This window comes from Anguilla rostrata, chromosome 17 (assembly GCF_018555375.3).
Source record: "Anguilla rostrata isolate EN2019 chromosome 17, ASM1855537v3, whole genome shotgun sequence".
Taxonomy (NCBI): domain Eukaryota; kingdom Metazoa; phylum Chordata; class Actinopteri; order Anguilliformes; family Anguillidae; genus Anguilla; species Anguilla rostrata.
In genome coordinates this window covers 30,697,541-30,722,767 of record NC_057949.1, presented here as the reverse complement: position 1 = coordinate 30,722,767, position 25,227 = coordinate 30,697,541, and the positions used below count along the sequence as shown (strand labels likewise).

General features: G+C 51.0%; 1 protein-coding gene across 1 annotated transcript in view; it reads right to left on the bottom strand.

Moving 5' to 3' along the window:
• Positions 1–25,227, bottom strand: part of igf2bp1 (insulin-like growth factor 2 mRNA binding protein 1) — a 64,387-nt gene that overhangs the window by 11,445 nt on the left and 27,715 nt on the right. Inside the window, 10 exon segments of the mRNA XM_064315029.1 lie at positions 50–166; positions 1,627–1,749; positions 3,069–3,112; positions 3,115–3,161; positions 3,251–3,373; positions 3,708–3,842; positions 4,622–4,909; positions 6,295–6,358; positions 9,317–9,368; positions 11,028–11,076. Coding sequence (XP_064171099.1) covers positions 50–166; positions 1,627–1,749; positions 3,069–3,112; positions 3,115–3,161; positions 3,251–3,373; positions 3,708–3,842; positions 4,622–4,909; positions 6,295–6,358; positions 9,317–9,368; positions 11,028–11,076 — 1,042 coding nt within the window.

Here is a 25,227-nt window from a genome sequence, read left to right as displayed (position 1 = left end):
CATGTGTGTGTGTGTGCATGAGAGTGTGTGTGTAGCCACCCTTGCTTGCCTTGATGGAGGCTCCAGCGAATCGGCTCAGCTGTTTGATGTGCTGGCCCTTCTTGCCGATGATGGCGCCCACAGCCTGGGCAGGGATGTACACGTGCACAGTCTCCTGCTCCGGCGTCTGTGGGAGGGGCAAACCAGAGCGTTAAAGCAACCCAACACCTGCCACACCAACCCAATGACCGCTACACCAAACCAACGACTACAACACCAACGCAATGACCGCTACGCCAACCCAACGCCTGCAACATCAACTCAACGACTGCAACACCAACCCAATGACCGCTACACCAACCCAACGCCTGCAACATCAACCCAACGACTGCAACACCAACCCAATGACCGCTACACCAACCCAACGCCTGCAACATCAACCCAACGACCACTACACCAACCCAGCGACTGCAACACCAACCGAATGATCTCTACACCAACCCAATGACTGCTAGGCCAACCCAATGACAGCTAACAGCCATCAGCAGTTGGTTCTCAATCAAAGTCACAGCATTAGATATAGAAGTACTGGTATGGACCTCCACAGTTGTAAGATTAACATACCAGTTCTTCTGCTGTGACTTTGATTGAGAACCAACTGCTGATTGCTGTTGTTCAGTCACGTCATCATGGTCAGGACACTTTTGACCAATCAAATACTTTCACTTCTTTAATGTTTCACAAAACTCAGGGACATAATGGCCGCTGGTGTCATCGTGACTCGACAAGACACAGAAATGACGAAAACTGCCAGAGTTGCAATTCTGCACGCGGTATAAAACCCCACTACGTCAGCTGTGTCAGTGAAAAGCCTTTCAGACACCATGTCCACTGACATCACCTGCATGCATTTCACAGACGTTTAAAAACACTCTTTCCAATCTGTGATTAGCCCTGAATCAGACAATACAAAGCAAACAATGCTGCCGTAGCAATGTGGCAAACGTGAACCGATCAACTATTTTTCAGGTAATAAACCTTGATGAACACAAAGGTACTTCTTCACAAAAGAGATTGTCTCCTTCATAAAAGGCAATTAAATAGAAGAGGGGGAGAGTATCAGGGAAAGGTAGACTCACAAAGGGCAGTAAATTTTAAGGTCATACCCGGTGAAACTGGATATAGATCTTTTTATTATTTATGTTTTTGACAGTTTCCATTTCCAGGAAGAATTACAGTTGCCTCCCTTATTCTCCTGCTGCTTTTTTACTTTTTGATCACTGGCGCCACCTACAGGCAAGGTGATCAAATATACAGTGGAGCTCAGTAAAAGATACGTATATCCTGTGACATATATTTCCAAGTTAAATAGGTGCAACACAATGGGTAGTAGTTATTGGAGTGAGGATATTTATTTTGTAGTTTGTGCCAGCTCAGTACCTGTTTGAAAACCTAAGCTCATATACTCTTTCACATATCAATCCTTTGAAAGCCTACTCATAGGAGTCATTGATTTGAAAAATAACTGGCAGACACATAGCTTTTTTAATAGCACGTTAAAGAAAGGGAGTCATTTTTTAAATAGATTCAGAAAATGCAGAGATTATGAGGACCACAGTTCCCTCCACACTGATAAAGTCAACTTACCCCAAATGAACCATAGGGGGTGCCAGCAGTAGAGTTTCCAGGGGGAGGGGGTGGCATCGCAGAAGATGGCGGGAACAGCCCCAGGGCACCAAGGTTAAGTCCGGGGATCAGGTGGGTCTGTTGCTGGGGATGGAGGAGGGAGGGAGGGGGGTTCCCAGAAAGGATTCAATAAAATGGAAATATAAGTCTGTTAAAATGTACCAGATGCATTAATATTAAGGAAATGTATGCGGAAAAATAGACATTATTCAATGGGAGGTAAACTAGAACCAGTATTTTTTAAATAGTACTAGTATTTCCACTATCCTAACCACCAGTCTGTGGTTAGGATAGTGTGGTTCCCATCCCAATTCCTGGAGATCTACCATCCTGCAGGTTTTCACTCCATCCCTAACAAAGCACACCTCATTCAACAGCTAGAGATCTACCATCCTGTATGTTATCACTCCAACCTTCACAAAGCGCACCGCACTCAACAGCTAGAGATGTACCATCCTGTAGATTATCACTCCATCCCTAACAAAGCACACCTCATTCATCAGCTAGAGATCTACCATCCTGTAGATTTTCACTCCATCCCTGACAAAGCACACCTCATTCAACAGCTACAGATCTACCGTCCTGTAGGTTTTCACACCAACCCTAACAAAGCACACCGCATTCAACAGCTAGAGATCTTGAGCTGCTAATTAGTAGAAGCAGGTGAGCTTTGTTAGGGTTGGAGTGAAAACCTACAGGAAGGTAGATTTCCAGGAACTGAGTTAGGAACCCCTGGTGTACAGGTATCAGTTTCTGGGATGCAGTCAGTGTGTATGACTGGATCTGTGTGGCTCTCTGCTCATTGACTAAAGCACCATTGGGTTCAATAATTGACTGATTGATTGGTTTGGACTAAAAGGGGATAAACTGGCAAAACAAGGTGGACTGCAGCTCTTCAAGATGAAAATCAGCCTATGAAAGACCAGACAACCTCCAGGCTCGACAGCTAACACTGACCACCTCTCCTCTCCTCCGGTTTGGACAGAGATTTTATGGCCTGTTCTCAGGGACAGCAGGCAGAGACACCGTGATTTCACACACCACAGGATGAAGAGGGAAATGAGGGACTGTGGAGGGTTTCTCCAGATGACACAGAGTGGGGACGCCGGTCCCTTTGCTTATGAGTGAGACGGGGCTAACGCTCATGGCCCAGGGGGCGGGACAAATGCTTGTGGCCCAGGGGGCGGGACTAACGCTCATGGCCCAGGGGGCGGGACTAACGCTCATGGCCCAGGGGGCGGGACAAACGCTCGTGGCCCAGGGGGCGGGACTAACGCTCATGGCCCAGGGGGCGGGACAAACGCTCGTGGCCCAGGGGGCGGGACTAACGCTCATGGCCCAGGGGGCGGGACTAACGCTCATGGCCCAGGGGGCGGGACTAACGCTCATGGCTCATGACTCACATTCATGGCGGCGCGGTCGTCGTTTTAGCCTCGAGCGCAGGCCTCTTGACTGTGATGGTCCTCTCTGGGTTGTACAGGGTCAGGTCCTGCAGCCTGCAGGGGGAGGGGGGCAGTGCTAGTTTAGCGGTGGCCTCGCGACACTCACGTACGCATTCCCACACGTTCCCACACGAGGCGCTTACGGCGAGATGGTGATCTTGGTGTCGGTGTCCTGCTCCACCTTCTTCAGGTTGCGCCCCTCCTTGCCGATCAGGCGCCCCACAAAGTTGTTGTGGGCCAGGATCTTCAGGGGGACCTCCTCAGCTCTGAGGAGCAGAAGACACATCCTGGGTCAGCCTAAAATATCACAGACCCCACCCCCTCAGCCCCACCCCAGTCCTTCAACCCCACCCCAGCCCCTCAAACCACATGCCATCAATCAACTGCCACTAACACTTTGTGAGAGCGAAACACATACCCACACACATGCACACGCACACTCACGCACGCACACACGGACACACACGTACACACACACATACACGCATACACACACACACACATGCACACACATACACACACGCACGCACACACACACACACACGCACACACACAGGTCAGCGCACCGCTCGCGGTCAGAAGCCCCGCCCCCTCGCTCACGTCTTGGTGTCCTTGGCTTCCTGGTGCATGATGTCCAGGATCATGCGGCAGGCGGCCGAGCAGCCCTCGGGGGTGGAGTGGATGCTGATTGGCTTCTCCGCCGCGCCGGCGTTCTCTTTGCGGTGGACGTCGATCCTGTAAGGGGGGGGGTTGACAACAACATGCACTATTGGTCTGGGTCCCACCTTGGAATTATGAATGTGACTCTTACAGGGCTCTAGACGAGGATGTAGTACAAGTGAGGGCTGATTCTTTCCAGGTTTGCTTTCTTACATGCTCTTATACAAATAAATGTGGCCGTGTCACACACGCACCCAGAGCTCAGGTGGGACAGGCGATTAGTCAAAATCGTCAATCTCTCTTTCTGATCTCGCTTCCAGTTCTGTGACACATGGGAATATTGAACTGTGGGTCAATGCAGGAGGCCACTTTGAGTGGAACTCTGGTTTTGCATGAACGCACAAGAGCTTCAAAAACAGGCACGGAGGCCGTCCCTGGTGGTATGATCACACCCTCCACAGCAAGCCTTTTTTACGGCTTTCTCTCCCTCTCTCTACACCTCTCTCTCTGCTCCCAGACGCGGCTCGAAGCTGGCAGCTCAGACCAGCAGGGCGGCGCTGCACAAGTGCTCTAAGCTACTCAGACCTAACCAATCCATTACCAGAAAACATACATGCCAGGATGCAATGACCTAGATATCCGTGCCAGATGTTTGCATTTTACTCCGTATCTGCAATGCCAATGGCAGACTTCCCCCCTCCCCACTAATGACCTTCTCTCATCCTGCTCATGACCCATCTCACAGATTTTCAAATTAATACCTTGAAAGGAAATAATTAGATGGAAAAAATCAGCTATAATATGTTACACACTTGTCCTGGGTCTGTTTGGGGGTGGGGTGGGGGGGTACTCACTTGCTCTGGGTCTGTTTTGTGATGTTTCGGATGGTGGCCCCCTCCTTGCCGATGATGGCCCCCACATACTGAGTGGGCACCAGTAGGCGCAGGGGGATGTCGGCGTGCTGGTGTTTGGAGGGCCCCCCGGAATTGGGGGAGCCCTGGCGGGGGCCGCGGGACCCATAGCCCGGGCGTCGCCCATTGTCGGGCCCCCGCTGGCCGTCCACCTCGGAGGTCTCATCGGGGATGTAGGACACACGCAGCGCGTTGTTCTCAAACTGGTATCCGTTCAGCTTCTGAATGGCCCTGAGGAAAAAGAGCGGGAAACAGGCTGTGAGTCACATGACCTGGCTGACTGCTCCACTCCCTGTTTAACAGTGTGGAGGGAGTGTGTACCGTGCTCATCAGCGGTAAATAACCCTTTTCCGGGAGATCTACCATCCTGGAGGTTATCATTTCAACCCTATTTTGGGACACCTGATTCTACTAATGAACAGCTCGGCGACATAGCTCAGGAGGTAAGACCGATTGTCTGGCAGTCGGAGGGTTGCAGGTTCAAACCCCGCCCTGGGCGTGTCGAAGTGTCCTTGAGCAAGACACCTAACCCCTAACTGCTCTGGCGAATGAGAGGCATCAATTGTAAAGCGCTTTGGATAAAAGCGCTATATAAATGCAGTCCATTTACCATTTACCAACAGCTCAACAAAGATCTCTAGCTGTTGAGTGAGGTGTGCTTTGTTAGGGTTGGAGTGAAAATCTACAGGATGGTAGATCTCTAGCTGTTGAATGAGGTGTGCTTTGTTAAGGTTGGAGTAAAAACCTACAGTGTGGTAGGTCTCCAGGAACAAGGTGGGTTACCAATAATGTACATGTCCTGTTAATACCTCTATAAGTCAATGAACTGGAACTGTACCAAAAGCAAGTTTGGGCCATTCTGTGAAAGATAACTACATTAGAGCATATAGATTTAGTATGGCCCTAAGATTTCAGTATATATAATCATTCAGGTTATGGAAAAAGTGACAGATACTCAGGTACAGTTCATACACTGAAAGATACATTTTTAGGCATCAAGGAACACAAATTTGTTTTGTTTATTCTTTCAGATGGTGTAGCTGTGTCTCCTACTCCAGTCAGTGGTATATAGCCAGTAGACCATTTTTTTTTTACATGGGAATGCCCCTAACCTTTATCTAAAATGCAATACATTTCACGCTATATTTGCCAAAACAGAATGAATGCACCTAATAATACCCTACAATAAATGCTGAACAGCATGCTACTTTGCAGAATCATTCATTTCGTGACAAGAGCCTGCAGTATCACTGGGCAGCCACTAGAGGTCAGTAACGTGCCGTCATGTGCGATGGAGAGGAAAAAAGTCCGTTTTATCAACTCGCTCAAGGTGCACGCGCCGAAGTGCAACCAGAGCAATAATCACACTGATCATTATCTCCGTCAAAGTAAGCTATTTACCGGGAGATCACCGCCCTTCTCGGCAGTGAAAACGCACCACCAGCATAACCATTGATGATAAACGCGCTTAAAGGAGAGGTTTCAGTGCGGAAGGCCGTTGGCGGACTTCAGTCAGGAGGCGCTAGCTGGAGATGTGGCAAGAGGAATTCAAGAACTTTATTGTCATTGTGCAAGCACAACAAAATTTTAAGAGGAAGGGGAAAAAGGTCACTCACTGTCTGGCCTGTTCCCGTGTTCCATATGTGACATTGACCACCGCAGTCTCGCTTTCAGTGTTCACTGTGAGAGAGAGACAGAGAGAGAGAGGGAGAGGAGGGATGGAGGAGAGAGAGACAGACAGGAAGAGAGAGAGAGAGGAGAGAGAGAGGGGAGAGGAGAGAGGAGAGAGAGAGAGGAGGGAGGGAGGAGAGAGAGAGGAAGAGAGAGAGGGGAGAGGAGAGAGAAGGAGAGAGAGAGAGGAGGGAGGAGAGAGAGGGAGGGAGAGGAGAGAGAGAGAGAGAGAGGAGGGGAGTGATGAAGAGTAAAAAGAGGGGGGGGGGAAATCTGGTGAGGAGTTATGACATTTACACCGGGTCTGGGTCTAGTTACCGTGGTTACCAACCAACACCTAAAGTGGGACCCAGCAATGACCCCACTGGGTCAAAATCAATCTGGGTAAGGGTGTTAAATACACGCAGAGCCCGTTAGGAGGGGTACAGGAGGAGGAGGCTGACTGTGTGTACTGATTACAGAGCATGTGCGACTGTAAACAAGTTCCCCTTTAGCCAGAGGCTGTCCAAACGAAAAGTCTGTTTTCAAAACCATCCCCCACTCCCAAAATCACCCCCCATAGAGGTGCTTTCCCGCAGGTTAAGCAACACTGCAGCCATTTGGTTACTCAGGAGGCTGACGTACCATCGTTCACAAAGTTGCTAACCAGCCTCTGGAGGCAGTTTGACAGGAGTGTCAAAGCTGTGGCTAACGCTGCACTAGCATCCGCCACCATTCTAACCATAAGGTTTACACTAACAAACAAGGGCTGGAGGCTGTAAAGCGCACGTACATTACAGATCACCAGCCTTTCAGTTCAGTCTGCACTGCACTGCTGCCATGAGGTACTACAGAGGTAAGGGAACCAGGTTCGTAAATCGAAGGCTGAGGGTTCGATTCCTAGCTTAGCTTGTACGCTTGAGCAAAGGACTGAACGTGAAATTCTTGAGTAAAATATCTATGGGGCGACATATCTCAGGAGGTAAGACCGATTGTCTGGCAGTCGGAGGGTTGCCGGTTCAAACCCCGCCCTGGGCATGTCGAAGTGTCCTTGAGCAAGACACCTAACCCCTAACTGCTCTGGCGACTGAGAGGCATCAATTGTAAAGCGCTTTGGATAAAAGCGCTATATAAATGCAGTCCATTTACCATTTACCATCTAGCTGTATAAACTAATCAACACAATTATTCCTAAAAATGTCACCTGAGAACCTGCCAAATGGCCCTGTGTCATGCACTGAAACGGTCTGTGAATTATTTAAACATACGGGGGATTTCACAGAAGGGTTCTCCTCACCACTCCCCCATTTCTCTTCCTTCCTGCTCACTTGACAATATCGTTCATGCTCTTTCCACTGCCCCCCCGACCCCCCCATCTGAGGCCGGACCTGATGTGGCCACCGTGTTTTTCACACGTCAGTAACTTTTCACAGCCTCAACTGGTTCACTTAACATTTGGCAGAAATCTGGCAGCAACTGTGGGTGTGCGTGAGCTACCTGTCATGTCTATCAGTCCATCCACGGCAAATGGTGAAAAATGTATTTATTTCTTTCTTTCTTTTTTGCATGGCCTTCCACATGATTGATTGATTGATTGGGCTCAAACTTCAGTATTTATAGTCCAGATGTGCACAAGACACCTTTCTTCACCGCCAGTTTTAAGCCATAACCATTCTGCGGTTGAGAACTTTAAGGCTGCCGTCATCCTCCAGGTTTAGCATTTTAAATTGCGTGCGTATTCGCTAGAAGCTACTGCTGCACGCGAGCATCAGAAGCAGAGTGCGGTCCAGGGACCTGGAGCTAGCATTCTCTACCCAGAATTCCCATGTGCACTGCTGCGAAATTCTACACCTTGACCAAAAAATTTGATGTGGAGTTAAGTATGGAGAAAGGGCGATATTTCGATATCGAGTCGCTTAAGTCCATCCCTGCACCACCCCACCCATCACCCACACACCACAGAAAGGGCCCCCCCCGCAGGCACAAGCGGACACTTCATCAGACTCCATTATGTAACTGAAACAGCTGGGCCTTCAGAAACGGTGCCTCCCAGGTGATAATCTTAAGAGTCACCTTTCCATTTTCTGCTGATCACACACAAAGACTCACAGGTGAGCTCCTTCCCAGGTCCGATCAATGACCCCTGGACCACCACTGAGGGGAAGGAACAGGCAAGGAGACTGACCCCGGTGCTCCAAACGGACTCGGTCACCACCCCCGCCCCCACCCCCGGCCGCTGGCTCACTCTTGGTATCACCTACAGCCCAAACCACTCCTGTGTATGCCTAAGGCTCTTTGACTCATCACCAGCTAAGCAGCAGTTTAACCTGATCCAAGCAATTAGCTTAATGGACTTAGAGGTCACATTTGGCTGTTGGTCAAAAAATAAGTCTTAAACCCAGAGCAATGAACTTCTGCCGAAGCAGTACAGCAGTGAAGCTGTGAGACTGAAAGGAGGGGCTATATAGAGCCAGGTGGACTATCGCTGATCCACCCTCTTCCGCCTCACTCAGCCACATCTCATGCTGGGCTGACTCCGTTTGAGGATTCGCTCATAAATAGTACTGCTGATTTTCAGACTGAACAATCTGAAGGCACATTAACATGAAGGGAGAAGCCCATCTCAACCACGCACAAGTATAGCGTACACCTGGGGGATTCATGACCGCCATTTTGCAAAAGATGACTGAAAACACAGCAAACAAGGGAAGGAACCGCCAGCCCTGAATACTGTCCCAAATTCTATTATCTTTTACTTCTCCCCAATTACATGCTGTTTGCCTGACTGGCCAGTGAGGGGACATTAAGAGCAATTAAGAAATTTAGAGCAAGGATTTGTTTTTCCGCTACTAGACAATGTTTACTGGTGATGGAGGTTAACTATTGTGGTCTTTTCTTCCTGTGCAGTTCTGAGGATGCATCCAGTACCTGAGGAAAGAGAAACATTCCCATGGACCGTTAGGTAAGCGGAAGAGAACACAATCTCACCTTGTTCACAGTTCTCCACTGTTCCATACTGAGCCAGAAGACCATCAAGCACCTGGGGAACAAACAGATATACCTGTACAGACCAACACACACAGACTCTGTCATGTCCAGAAAAATGGACATGCACCCAAAAGAGCAGGTAGCCAGATAATGGGTAGATAATAGATTCTCCTTAATTTAGACTTTATTGAGTGCCCACTTGTTAAATGTTGCATTAAGATGGATAGTTAAACCGATTGATTTATAAAATGTGCACTATACATAGTCTGTATAATGCATAATGCATAACATAATAGCAGTATAAATCACATGAATCTGGGCGTCCGGGTTTGATTACTGACACAGTGGCCATTGTGACTCACTCCAGGGCACTTAGAACTGCAGAGAGAGGGCAGGATATGTGGGGGGCACGGGGGGTGGGTGGGGGGGGCACGGGGGGGGGAAACACACACACACACGCAGACACATACATACACACACACACACACACGCACACACATAGGCACACACACACACACACATACACACACACGCACACACAGGCACACACACACACACACATACACACACACACACACACACACACACACACATACATACACACACACACATAGGCACACATGCACACACACACATACATATATACATAGACACACACACGCACACACATACACACACACACGCACACACATACACACACACACACACGCACACACAGGCACACACACATACACACATACATACACACACACACACACACACACATACACACACACACACACACACACACATACATACACACACACACACTTAGGCACACATGCACACACACACATACATATATACATAGACACACACACACTTAGGCACACATGCACACACTGGGCAGTGAACCACTCAGTCAGCAGGAATATTCCCTTTTTCTGACAGAAGCCAAGAGGGCGGGGGTGAGATCTGTGGATTTCCCCCTTCCTCATTTCACATCATACTAACGCCCTCCCCCCCCACCCTCCCCCAACCCCCCAACCCAAAACCCACCGTCACCTGATACTAACACCCCCCCCCCAACCCAAAACCCACCGTCACCTGACAGTGCATCTCCTTACTCAACACTTTCAGGAAAAATGCAGGGAAATAACACAGATAAATTAGCAATCACGATACCACAGCTCCCATAAACAGTGAAACAGTTGTTTGAGCCGAACAGTATCGCAAAAAAGTTATTTTCTCCTCCGACATGGCCACTGGAAGCACAGCCGTTTGAGCCCAGTTCTGCCCTTTTTCATTACAGGTAAGAGCTGCTGTCACTGACCCATATACACACAGAGCTGTGGGGCGTATTGGAAAGCTGTGAAGCTACCATCACACCGCCATGTCTGCTCTAAAACAGCACTGCAGAAATAAAGCAGAACGCTGTCACTGATGATCCCAGGACGTGACACAGCTAAAACGGAATCTTATCCACCCCCTCCCCCCCGCACAGCCACAGTCCCTGTAGTCATGTTGATCTGCACAGGTGGCAGTGTTCAGCGTGGCATCGCGCTCTACAGCCTTAACTCCGCAACGTGATGTAAAGCAGTCGTGTGGTACCTCTCTGGGTCAAGCTAGCGCGGGCTAGCGCAGGCTAGCGAGGGTTAGGGCAGGCTAGTGCAGGCTAGGGAGGGCTAGCCACCCGCACGGTGGAAACGGGACATTACTGTGCTATACTCACCTCCCATTGCAAGTGTGGTGGAATGTTTCTGATCTGCAGTTTTCTGGTCCTGGAATTTGGAGGGGGGGGGGGGTTGGGGGTGGAGAGGAGAGAAAGAAAGAGAGAGAGAGAGGGGGCACTCAGTAAGAATTCCCATGAAATCAATTCTTTTATCAGTTAACCTCATTCATTTCAAATAATATCATTAAGGGATTAGGTTAATGAGGACATCAATAAGAACAGACCAAAGACTGTTTTTAAAAAATATATACATTTGCATTATCTTACATAAAATGGGGCTTCACGTTAATTGCATAAAATTACTTTTCAGAAAGTATACTCTAATTATTGCGGAATTGGAGACATGCCATTGGTCAAATTTCCCCCCTGGTGCATCCTGATTGGACGTAAAGCCCAGTCCTGCCATGTATGGCCGACTTTGTGCCATATGAGGCATAGCTAGCGAGCTGGGCAGAGGCAGAACCCCACAGAACACCGCAGGTTTGCAGCCTAGATTGATAACAGATGTATCTTATTCCCAAAATGCAAGGCAGACAGAGCATCGCCCGGAGGAAGGGGGGAAAAGAGACACAGGCTATCATCACAACCAGTCCCTTCTATTGCTCTGTAGGCATGGTAACGGTGACTTTGTGTGCACACCACTAACTAAACTTAGTTCTGCACCGACCAAGATGATGAATCTGCAGTATGTGCCTTCCCCGCTGGTGAGGACCGAACCCACATAGAACCGCGCGTTTGCCTCACCGCCAAGGCCGCTAACACAGAGCCGCTAACACAGAGCTGCCCCACCACTAAGGCCGCTAACACAGAGCCGCTAACACAGAGCTGCCCCACCGCTAAGGCCGCTAACACAGAGCTGCCTCACCGCCAAGGCCGCTAACACAGAGCCGCTAACACAGAGCTGCCCCACCACTAAGGCCGCTAACACAGAGCCACTAACACAGAGCTGCCCCACCACTAAGGCCGCTAACACAGAGCTGCCCCACCACTAAGGCCGCTAACACAGAGCTGCCCCACCACTAAGGCCGCTAACACAGAGCCGCTAACACAGAGCTGCCCCACCGCTAAGGCCGCTAACACAGAGCTGCCCCACCACTAAGGCCGCTAACACAGAGCTGCCCCACCACTAAGGCCGCTAACACAGAGCTGCCCCACCGCTAAGGCCGCTAACACAGAGCTGCCCCACCACTAAGGCCGCTAACACAGAGCCGCTAACACAGAGCTGCCCCACCACTAAGGCCGCTAACACAGAGCCGCTAACACAGAGCTGCCCACCGCTAAGGCCGCTAACACAGAGCTGCCCCACCACTAAGGCCGCTAACACAGAGCCGCTAACACAGAGCTGCCCCACCACTAAGGCCGCTAACACAGAGCTGCCCCACCACTAAGGCCGCTAACACAGAGCCGCTAACACAGAGCTGCCCCACCACTAAGGCCGCTAACACAGAGCCGCTAACACAGAGCTGCCCCACCGCTAAGGCCGCTAACACAGAGCTGCCCCACCACTAAGGCCGCTAACACAGAGCCGCCCCACCACTAAGGCCGCTAACACAGAGCCGCTAACACAGAGCTGCCCCACCACTAAGGCCGCTAACACAGAGCCACTAACACAGAGCTGCCCCACCGCTAAGGCCGCTAACACAGAGCTGCCCCACCACTAAGGCCACTAACACAGAGCCGCTAACACAGAGCTGCCCCACCACTAAGGCCGCTAACACAGAGCTGCCCCACCACTAAGGCCGCTAACACAGAGCCGCTAACACAGAGCTGCCCCACCGCTAAGGCCGCTAACACAGAGCCGCTAACACAGAGCTGCCCCACCACTAAGGCCGCTAACACAGAGCTGCCCCACCGCTAAGGCCGCTAACACAGAGCCGCTAACACAGAGCTGCCCCACCGCTAAGGCCGCTAACACAGAGCTGCCCCACCGCTAAGGCTGCTAACACAGAGCTGCCCCACCGCTAAGGCCGCTAACACAGAGCTGCCCCACCGCTAAGGCCGCTAACACAGAGCTGCCCCACCACTAAGGCCGCTAACACAGAGCCTGCCCCATTGAAATAAGACACTGTCGGTGGCTGTAGTACACTACCAGCTGCCTTGGCACTCTCTCAAATACATGAGCACCGGTGTCCTTTTCCCCAACTCAGAGTGGAGGGAAGGGGGTGTGGAGGACAGGAAAGGGGGGGGCAGGGTGTGGAGGACAGGGAAGGGGGTGGGGAGGAGGAGGGTGGGAGGGAAGGGGTGTGGGGAAGGGAAGGGGTGTGGAGGGAAGGGGGTGGGGAGGACAGGAAGGGGTGGGAGGGCAGGGTTGGAGGGAAGGGGGTGGGGAGGGCAGGGAAGGGGGTGGGAGGGCAGGGAAGGGGTGGGGAGAGGAAGGGAGGTGGGGAGGGAAGGAAGGGGGTGGGGAGGGCAGGGGGGAGGGCAGGGAAGGGGGTGGGGAGGGAAGGGGAGGGCAGGGAAGGGAGTGGGGAGGGCAGGGGGTGGGGAGGGAAGGAGGGGTGGGGAGGACGGAAGGGTGGGGAGGGCAGGGGGGGGGGGTAGGGAAGGGGGTGGGGAGGGCAGGGGGTGGGGAGGGCAGGGAAGGGGGTGGGGAGGGAAGGGGAGGGCAGGGAAGGGGGTGGGGAGGGAAGGGGAGGAGAGGCCAGTTGTGAGCGGAGTCTTGAATGAGTGGAGGAAGGCCAGTCACAGCACACCACTGCAGCAGACTCATTCACCACACATCTCTCCAATCAATTAACCAGCGACAGAGAGCCAACTGCAGCTTTTACAGGCTACTCGCATGCTGTGGTGATTGTGAATGTCATGTTTCTTGAGCAAATAAAGAAAATAGAATTTGAAAACTTAAGTTTATTTTTAAGTTAAACTTAAGCCAAGGAGTAAGAGAGGCGACAGAGAGAGAGAGACTGCATGAAAGATAAAGTATGAGTCAGTGATTTCTATCTGCTTTCATATTTATCAATGATATCATCTGAACATGAATGCAGATTTCTTATGGCAGTAAAACTAAAACTGAACTGAGTCAGAGAGGAGCTGGGTTTGAGACTTTGCAGAAAGCTAAACTAAGGTGGACCACATGCATTTAGTTTTAACCAGAGAATTAAGAATACAAGATCCAGGAGCTGCTTTTTGTATTGGCACACTCTTTCCACCAGTTCAACATGACTGTTTCTTCACCCACAGCTAACCAACTCAAATATTTCATGTCCCATTTTCTGTATAATAACAAAATTGCATCAGTATTTTCCTATTACGCCTGTTGATCATTTAAAAATATTTTGCCCATCAAAACACTCTTGCCGTATCACATACTTTCAAAATATGAAATTACACATTCACCATTATGGTGGTTAATAATCAGATAGTTACCCCTCTTCTCTCCTCTCAGATAACATGATTGGCTTGATACAACTATGTATTTAGAGAAGCTATTCAGGTTAGAAATCTCGCTCAAGGGTGCAATCAACCCAAAAAACAAACCTACAGCGTTGGAGATGCCAGCCCAGGTCCTTAACCTCTACACTGTCACCTGAGGGTATGGGGGGGGGGGGCAGCTGAGAGTATCTGGAATGACTGGTTTGGCACCTGGATTATCCATGAAAAGTATCAGTCGCATGTGTTTATGTATACGCTTCACCTGGTTCCTTTGAAACACTCCCAACATTTCTAGGCAAGGGAGTCCAAATCCCTTTTCTGTGAACAATTCAGCTTCAAAATGCGGACTAACACTAAAATCATCTGACTGCAAAACTACTTTATATTTCAGAAACATTTTCTTGAGACGCATTATCAGACAACCTTTTTCTTTCTTTATCCTGTCACCTTCTTTATACCTCACTCACTCACTCACTCAGTGAGAGGATGTTAGCGCAGCTCTATGCTACACCGATCAGAGGATGCTAGCGCAGCTCTGTGCTACACCAGTGAGAGGTTGCTAGCGCAGCTCTATGCTACACCAGTGAGAGGATGTTAGCGCAGCTCTGTGCTACACCAGTGAGAGGTTGCTAGCGCAGCTCTATGCTACACCAGTGAGAGGATGTTAGCGCAGCTCTGTGCTACACCAGTGAGAGGATGTTAGCGCAGCTCTATGCTACACCAGTGAGAGGATGTTAGCGCAGCTCTGTGCTACACCAGTGAGAGGAGGTTAGCGTAGCTCTTTGCTACACCGGTGAGAGGAGGTTAGCGCAGCTCTGTGCTACACCAGTGAGAGGAGGTTAGCGTAGCTCTTTGCTACACCGGTGAGAGGAGGTTAGCGTAGCTCTGTGCTACACCGGTGAGAGGAGGTTAGCGTAGCTCTATGCTACCAGTGAGAGGAGGTTAGCGCAGCTCTATGCTACCAGTGAGAGGAGGTTAGCGCAGCTCTGTGCTACGCCAGTGAGTGGGGAGAATCTGAGGGGAAGTGCACCAGAACCTACATCTTAGAAAAGAAATAGGTGAAATTAAAAAAAAAAAAACCAGGACACTGTGGGGCTGCCACACACCCATGTGTGACAGAGAGAGAATTACCTGACGAACAGTCACAGGGACTGCAAACTAAAACAACGCAGATGAAGAAAGGGAAACGGGACCCTGCGAGCGGAGGTGGATTTGCGAGAGGCTGTAAATGTTCGAGCGAGAGTGACATCTGGCTCCAGCCCTGCGGAGGGAGGCCTCGCCATCCCTGTGTGAGAATCGCGCTGCAGAGCGAGAGCGAGAGCAGGGGAGGGGGAGGGGGAGCGCGTGCGGGGGAGGGGGTGGGGGAGCGCGTGCAGGGGAGGGGGTGGGGGAGGGGGAGGGTGTGTGGGGGAGGGGGAGGGGATCTCAGTACCACCGCCTGGGAAAGGGTTAAAGAAGAATTTACGGCATGCGGTTGCACCTTAATCCCCGACGACCTCTGAACCTTGTAAGCCACGCCCACCGGAGGCAGGAAATGGGGCCGACATCCCACCCCTCCTCCCCATCTCTATATCACACTTTCAAAGTCCACAATGCAGGCTGCCTACCGCTGAGTTCGCTTTGCGTATTTCGGGGGGGGGCGCATGATCGCCACATGGCTGTTTCTGGCCACACTTTCAGCTCAAAGCATCGCCATTACCAGCCCTGCCGAGCCAGAGATCCACCAGCAGCTTCAGCTCATTTTCACACAAGCCTATGATACTGCTTTTTTGGGTGGGGGGGTAAGGGAGGGAGGGGTGGACATAGTGGGATATATATACTGGCTGGGGGCAGGTCTGGGGGGGGAGGCATGCAACAATGAGAAGGGAACCACAATGACATCGCCCGCCCACCCCCCACCCCCAACTATCATCCCTTAATTAGCACAATCCTAAGAAATGTTCTTAGCCCCCCCTTCCCCCAGCACAGCTCCGAATGCTAACGTTCTAATTGGTGGATGCAGAGTTAGCGCCATAGCGAAGGGGGTGGGGACACACTGTCGTGGAAAGAGACTGTTGGTTGAGTCTCTGGTACAGGGATACCCTTCGTAATACACACAGATGCAGATTACGCAGAAACCCAGAAACAGCAATCACACATCCATTGCACACTAAATAAAACACACTAAATAAGCTGCACTTATTTGAATTGTGAATGAACCACATGCTGCTTAAGCAAATGTTTTGGGGCGAAATGTTCTCCTCTTGGAACCTTGGGTTTCTTGTACAAGCCGGTTGCTAGTTCAGGGTCAGAAGGCACAGGTTGGCTACAAACTGAATCCAACAGTAACGCGTCTTTCTTTTGAAGAGAGGGGCCCCCAGGGCTACGGACAGACAGGCTACATTTTTAAAACTTTTTTCCAGTCATTTATCAGACAGCCTTTTCCAGATAGACTTATACAGCTTACATTATTTTAAATACAATCCATTCACACAGCCGGATCTTTACTGGAGCAATTCAGGTGAAACGTCCGCGAATGAAACTTCTAACCTGGGAATCACACGCACAGCTCCCTGACCTGGGAATCACACACACTCCCCGACCTGGGAATCACACGCACTCCCTGACCTGGGAATCATACACACTCCCTGACCTGGGAATCACAAACACTCCCTGACCTGGGAATGACACACACTCCCTAACCTGGGAATCACATGCACTCCCCAACCTGGGAATCACACGCACAGCTCCCTGACCTGGGAATCACATGCACGGCTCCCTGACCTGGGAATCACACGCACTCCCTGACCTGGGAATCACACGCACTCCCTAACCTGGGAATCACACACACTCCCTGACCTGGGAATCACACGCACTCCCTGACCTGGGAATCACACGCACTCCCTGACCTGGGAATCACACGCACTCCCTGACCTGGGAATCACACACACTCCCCGACCTAGGAATCACACGCACTCCCTGACCTGGGAATCACACACACTCCCTGACCTGGGAATCACACACACAGCTCCCTGACCTGGGAATCACACACACTCCCTGACCTGGGAATCACACACACAGCTCCCTGACCTGGGAATCACACACACTCCCTGACCTGGGAATCACACGCACGGCTCCCTGACCTGGGAATCACACACACTCCCTGACCTGGGAATCACACGTACTCCCTGACCTGGGAATCACACGCACTCCCTGACCTGGGAATCACACGCACAGCTCCCTGACCTGGGAATCACATGCACGGCTCCCTGACCTGGGAATCACACGCACTCCCTGACCATTAAAGCTAAACTAGCACCCAACTCAATGCTTAATGCATGCCGCCAGCACCTCAACCAAAGCTGCACCCCCCCCCCCCCCAACCAAAAAAACCCACCCTGACTGTGTTTGAAACTAGGGAAAAGAAAAGAGAGACACTGAAGGAGAACAGAGCAATGGGCCACTATGTCATTCAGACAGTTGCCTCCCCCCAGGGGTCAAAGGTGAACTTCCCTGAGGATGGGTGGGAAGAGATGACTGTGTGTGGGGACAGGGGAGGGGGTGCCATTGTCCTGGCAGATGAGGTTATTGATGAGACTAGGGTCGGGTTGGTGGGGGGGAGTGGGGGGTGGGGAAGGTGGTGGGGGGTTGCGTTGGGCTTGGAATTTCAAAGTTTAGCTTCTTGATGAACACAATGGTGAAAGAAACAGAGCGGGGGGGGGGGGCGCATTTGGGGACTGAGGAGGACGGGGCAACCGTTTGGGGACTGAGGAGGACGGGGCGACTGTTTGGGGACTGAAGCCAGAGTTCGGTCACCTTCCACAAACGCAGATTCTATCTGCCGCTCGATCACGGCACTGTTCCAGCTTCCACTGCCCTTACGATCAAACAAACTAACTGCTCTCCCCCTCCCTCTCCCCCCTCCCCCTCCGCCTCGCTCAGAATGGTGGGGGTGTGTACTGTGAGCATTAAACCCCACCCTCCCCCACCCCTGCCACCCTGCTGCCTTATCACATCCCCCACCCCACACTGAGAACACACACACAGACGCATGCACACACAGACACACACACACAGACGCATGTGAACACACACACGCACGCACACACACACACAGACTCATGCACATGCACACACACACACGTATGCACGCATGCACGCGCGCACACACACACAGACAGACGCATGCACACATACACAGACCCATGCACACACACATGCACACACACACACACACACATCCACCCTGCCCCAAACACCTCACACACATACACACACACACACACACACCACAACCACCGCCATCACCAGAATACACACATCCACTCTGCCCCAAACACCTCACACACACACACACCACTGCCATCACCTGGTGTCTTTCCATTCACCAGAGACCCGGAAGCGAACCTAAACGAGCACTGTTTAATGAAACGAGAGCCATTCTCTTAGCCCGAGCAAGTTACACAGCTTTACCATTTTTATAAAGTATCCATTTATACAGTTAGGTATACACTGAAACAATTCAGGTAAGGATCACTGCTCAAGAGTACAACAGCAGTGTCCTACCCAGGAATCGAACCTGAAAACCTGGTCACAAGACCAATTCCCAAACCCAAACACTACACTGCTGCCAGTGCTTCATTAAAAAAATGGGTTATAAAAAAGAAAACAATTATGTGTTAATGAGCCATCAGCCATGTTCCTGCAGTGTGTGTACCTGCAGTACAGGGTTAGGGTTAGTAACCTGCAGTAACTCCAGACCGTCCACCTGCCATGTGACACCCAAAGGCAGGAGCTCAGACAGGAAGCCGAGCGCACACAGGAAGTGTCGGCACATTTCAGTTTGTCTTTTGTTCCATCTCCACTTCCTGTCTCATCTCCTTTCCTACCAGGCACAGCAGGGAGGCTGGGGGGTGGGCAAGAAAACTGAATTGAGAGGGAAAGAACAATAGGCTTCTAAAATGGTGAAACCTGTTCCGCCTCGTGTTCCTGTGAGCTTTCTGCAAGCACGCCTCCTCCCCCCCCGGCTCCGACCTCACTTCCTTTTGAAGGCGAGGGACGGTGTCCGCTTTCAGAAAGCACCACGTTGTGTTTCTGACACATGATTCGCAGCAAATCGGTTTGAATCGCACCGTTACCCAATCAGCTGAAAGGACCGATGTGCCGAGAACATCTCGTCGACTACGCCGCATAGATCAGATGCGTGTAGTACCCAAACGCTCTGAGAACCCTAACCCTAACTGCCCCACGGGCCAGCCACAGTACCCAAACGCTCTGAGAACCCTAACCCTAACTGCCCCACGGGCCGGCCACAGTACCCAAACGCTCTGAGAACCCTAACCCTAACTGCCCCACGGGCCGGCCACAGTACCCAAACGCTCTGAGAACCCTAACCCTAACTGCCCCACGGGCCGGCCACAGTACCCAAACGCTCTGAGAACCCTAACCCTAACTGCCCCACGGGCCGGCCACAGTATCCAAACGCTCTGAGAACCCTAACCCTAACTGCCCCACGGGCCGGCCACAGTACCAAAACGCTCTGAGAACCCTAACCCTAACTGCCCCACGGGCCGGCCACAGTACCCAAACGCTCTGAGAACCCTAACCCTAACTGCCCCACGGGCCGGCCACAGTACCCAAACGCTCTGAGAACCCTAACCCTAACTGCCCCACGGGCCGGCCACAGTACCCAAACGCTCTGAGAACCCTAACCCTAACTGCCCCACGGGCCGGCCACAGTACCCAAACGCTCTGAGAACCCTAACCCTAACTGCCCCACGGGCCGGCCACAGTACCCAAACGCTCTGAGAACCCTAACCCTAACTGCCCCACGGGCCGGCCACAGTACCCAAACGCTCTGAGAACCCTAACCCTAACTGCCCCACGGGCCGGCCACAGTACCCAAACGCTCTGAGAACCCTAACCCTAACTGCCCCACGAGCCGGCCACTTGTGTGGGGGTGTTGCACTGAAATGATTTGGCAGCAGCGCTGCCAGGTGAAATCCCACCCCTCCCAGACTGGCAAAAATGATCAAATGGAAAGAACGTGGAAGGTGACACACCTGAAGTTGGCATATTCAATTAAAACAAGTGAACTAGGTACAAAGACACACCTGCAAATGAGGTATAAACACCCACCCTAAAGCAGCACTCACTCGTTCCTGATCGCCAAGATCAGTGCAGAAACAGCAGCGAAGCCTGATCGGCCAGCATGGGAATGATGCGTACACAACCGAAGGTGAACAGAACACCTGCAAGGTCACAGCTGAGGCTCAAATAAAGCCCCCTGCATTTAGCCCCCCCTCCTCCTCGTACCAGTGGGGACAGTCCAGCAGCAGGAGGCCCAGACAGGTGGGTTGGGCAGGCTAGTGACGGGGAACGCCAAAGGGAAATAAGCAGAAAGTAAAGATAACTCAAAGCGCGTCCCATTATCTGAAACAGATGCCGTCACGTCCACCACTGCCCAGCCCCTTCGGGAAGATGAAGAGTCTGTCCCTGCAGCTTTATTCTGCCAAATATGTGCCTGAGCTTTAACGGGGGGGGGGGGGGGGGCTGTACAGTGTGGTGCTGGAATGACTGAGTGCTGGGCTTGTGAATATTTCATGCACTCGTGTATGTGCGAGAAAGTGTGGACACACGCGAGCAGCGAGGACGCACACCAGTAATCCCCAAAGACGCGCTGCTCGCGAGCAGCAAGTGTGCACGGGAAGGACAGGAGCTGCTCATGCGTAGACGAGGCTCCTTAAAAGATTAAAAATAGTGAGATCAGCACAGTTTAAAATGATCATGGAGGACAGAACCAATGCTCTTCTAAATCAGATATTTGAATTACTTTCCCGCTTTGTGGCAGAATTTTTAACACGGTGGAGAGTCATCGCTGCAGCTGGACAGCAGAAACCCTTCAGCAGTGTGTGAGACTGGGGGGGAGGGGCTTCAGCAACAGTAGGGTTACTAAGAGCACAATTTTGTTTTACTTTACAGATCAGATGAGACAAGCTCTGTGATGGTGGGTGGGTGTGTGTGTGTGTGTACGTGTGTGCATAAATATATAAACAGTATATATGCATGCGTGCGTGTACGTGTGTGTGCATGTGTGCGTGTGTGTGGGCATGTATGCATGCATTTGCGCACCTTGCATGCGTGTGGCATGCATATGTGTGTGGGTGTGTGTGTCTGCATGTACACTGCGCAAATAAGCATGTGTGTGTGTGTGTGTGTGTATGCGCACTGCGCACATGAGCATGTGTGTGTGTGTATGTACACTGCGCACATGAGCATGTGTGTGTGTGTGTGTGTATGCGCACTGCGCACATGCACGTGTGTGTGGGCGTGTGGGTGGGGGATGGGGGATGAGATCTTGCATGCTAGCTGTCTCTGAAAGGTTTAAGAGCCCGTCTCTCTCTGTGCGTGACTTTCACACACAGAAGCCCACTGACCTGTCTTTACCTGCTGGCTGCGGTACCTGAGATGAGCCACCGACAGGTAAAGACAGGTCAGTGGGCAGCTGCACAACCGTGTACACGTCTAGAGTTCTGCCCATCCCGGCACCGGCAGCATTCTAACCTTTTTATTTGTACGAACAAGCAAAATAATAATAATAATTATTTTTAAAAATAAAAATAAAAAGGTAGCACTCTGCCAGTGCTGGGAAACAGTAACTCTAGACAGATACACACTTCTGCAGCACTTTGCAGCGCGTGAGATCCTGTTAAAACGCAAGCCGCCATTTTGGGGTCACACGGGCACAGCGGCTGTAGATGCACAGATCGCAGGCACCCCCTTGTTTCAGAGAGGCCGCTCTCGCTCAGTGACCCTGCCTAACGTAGTCACCACTGGTGTGGTCAAGATTCCAGAGAGGGGGACCATGTCACTGCACCAAAAACCCGCACTTTATCTGGGCGTGCCACATGACAGCCCGGGATCATAGTCTAGACCAGTGACATGCTCAGTGTTTGTAATATAATGGCATTTTCTGAATCTGTTGGGGAATTTAAAAAAACAGTCTAATGGCAGTAAAACACTCTTTTGCACCGATCTCCACAATCCAGCGAGAATAACCAAAAGGTCAAAGTTCGTCTGCACTTCACACTCCAAGGCGACCAACATAATGCCGATACTAGAGACGACGTAGAGATGGATTGCTTCAAACGTTGTTCAGATTAGTTAAATGGTTTAACATAGAATACTGCTTAATTTGCAAAATGACAGATAATTTCAATTCAAGCCCATTCATCTGATCATGTGTATATTTGAGCATCTAGGGCAAAAAGCAATTTTGCCTCCATTTTTTGCCCTTAACAATGTTCCCACCCGCTGCCCTGCACTACTGGACGGCGAACGTCGAAAGCGTTACTACCAGCAGAAGTTCACCCAACCCTGGAGTTTCACCCTCCTGCTCTCCCATTGGCTCTGCAGTTAACAATGGCCGACGGAATCCGGGGAGGTTACTTTGAAGTGCGTCGGTCCAGGACCAACTGGCAAAGCCCTAACCCTAACCCTAATCCTAAACTTAACCCTAACCCGTCACACGGCACTGCAATGCCTGCTCGCTTATGGGAGGCTTAGTCTGGAGCTTTAATATGCTTCCTCTTAATCAAACCGGCGGAGTCACTAGCGCTTGCGTTAGCTCCAGAGCTAGTGCTAAGTTCCGATTCCATAAGGGATTCCCAACCCACGAGAAGAGCAGAATTCCACACACCATCATTCCCAAGCACCTAAGGGCCACACACACACACACACACACACACACAAAGAAAAGAGCGCAGAGTCAGGGTAGCTTTTGACAGATAATTAGACTCTGTTGACTGTACAGTTGTTTTGAGGAGAGAAAACGGTAGAGAGAGAGACAAACACAAGTATGACGTTTTCAAGACAAGCATTTGGGAAAAGGGGACCATGTGGGCAGGGTAAGGAAGATTCAGGGCTGGACCAAAAGGACAACAATTCATTTTTCAGCACTCAAGATACGAAGCTTCTGGTTGAATTGCTTGTGTAATAAACTGGAGACGAAACTTAACTGATAAAATCTGGCAACTAATCCCATAGCGCTAACTTCCAGGGACTCAAAACACTGCAATTGGGCTAACGGCGTGTCAGCCAACCCCGAGCATTAATCCTACACTGCAAGCCCAGGCGAGCCTCAGTCAAGCAGGCATGTTTAGCCAGCTTACAGTAAAAGGACAAGAATGTGTTTGGTGTAATGCTAACTCCAGACTGGGTGGCACAACCATGTGAACGCGGCCTCGATCCCTCGTGAGTGGAACCTGCCCTCCCGAGCAGAACCTGCCGCGGCGGCTGCGCGCAGGCGCTACGCAGAACCGGCGGAAAACGAGGCTTGCGTGAGCTCGGCACGCATCTGAAGGAAGTACGCAAATGGCCGCGTCGCTCGAGAGCTCAATACAGGCGAGGAGAAGAACCGCGGAGTTTAGACGGAGACTGTAGGGTTTGGTGGAGATAATGTGGAATAACAGAGAGGTACAAGGAGTGGCGGGGGGCGTGGGGGCAGGGTTTGACTTTTCAAAATGGCGTCATCAGCAGTGGGTGTTCAGTCTCCCAGGTTCTGCGGCACTCGCGGCTGCATAACCGAGCAGCTGACCGCTACGAGTCTGACCACATTCTAGAGAGTCTGACCACGTTCTAGAGCAGTGGTGTCAAACTCGTGCCATGGAGGGCCGTGTGTATGCAGGTTTTCATTCCAACCAATTAATGCTACCTTAATTGAGTCCAATTACTCATTCAGCCATATGCGTTTAACTGCATTGAAGCACAGAATATAAGAAAATTTCTATTTAGACAATGCGGGTCACCATAGACGTCGGGTCACCATTGTGCACAAACCTGCATCCCTAATTCAGAAAATAATTTAACTAATTATATAATCAAGATCTGAGGCTGGAATGAAAACCTGCATACACACGGCCCTCCATGGCACGAGTTTGACACCACATTCTAGAGAGTCTGACCACATTCTACAGAGTCTGACCATGTTCTAGGGAGTCTGACCACGTTCTAGAGAGTCTGACCACGTTCTAGAGAGTCTGACCACATTCTACAGAGTCTGACCACATTCTACAGAGTCTGACCATGCTCTAGCGAGCTTGGACCATACGGTCGCTGGGGGGTAACCCACACCACAGTGTTTGCACATGGCGATGAGCGCATCCTTTACTGCCTACACCCACAGTCTAAGTAATGGGCCCAATCCAGGTCAACCGCCAATTTACCCAGGGTGCACTGCTGAAGGCCTGGGCTGCTGACCACACTGGAGGGTGTAAGCTGATTACGCCTAAAGAAACAGATTATGGACTCTGAACTGAATGAAAACACTGCCGGTAGTCCCAATAACCCACCGCACCACTGCAAGGCAGGAGACCACAAACAACTTAATACAAAAAAAATGAAAAGCACTGCACTTGATTGAGAAAAAAAATATACATAAAATTTTTGACAGAAACCAAGTGACTAAACCAAATGTTTAACATGTTGGAACAAACTATTGAGAAAGTCAGCACTTTTAGCCCCATAATGCACTGCCCTCCTCCCTCTTTCCCTCCCTTTTCATGTTTTCCCTTTAGAATTCCAGACTGGCCCATCCCCCTCTGGCCCATCCCCATTATGGGGTGAAAGGTCACTAAACAGAACAGAAAATCTAAAGACGCTGATGTGACGTTAACCCTTTGGGCGCCAGAGAGGAGCTTTGTCGGAACTGCAACAGCCAAAGCTGCGTTCTCTCCACAGACTGGAAACGGACACTAGTAGCAGCACTGATTTATTTTACAGGCCAAAGCATTCCCAGCCTGGTGAGATGTGCCAGCATCCTGAACTGTTCTGGTCAAAACTGCAAAAGTTT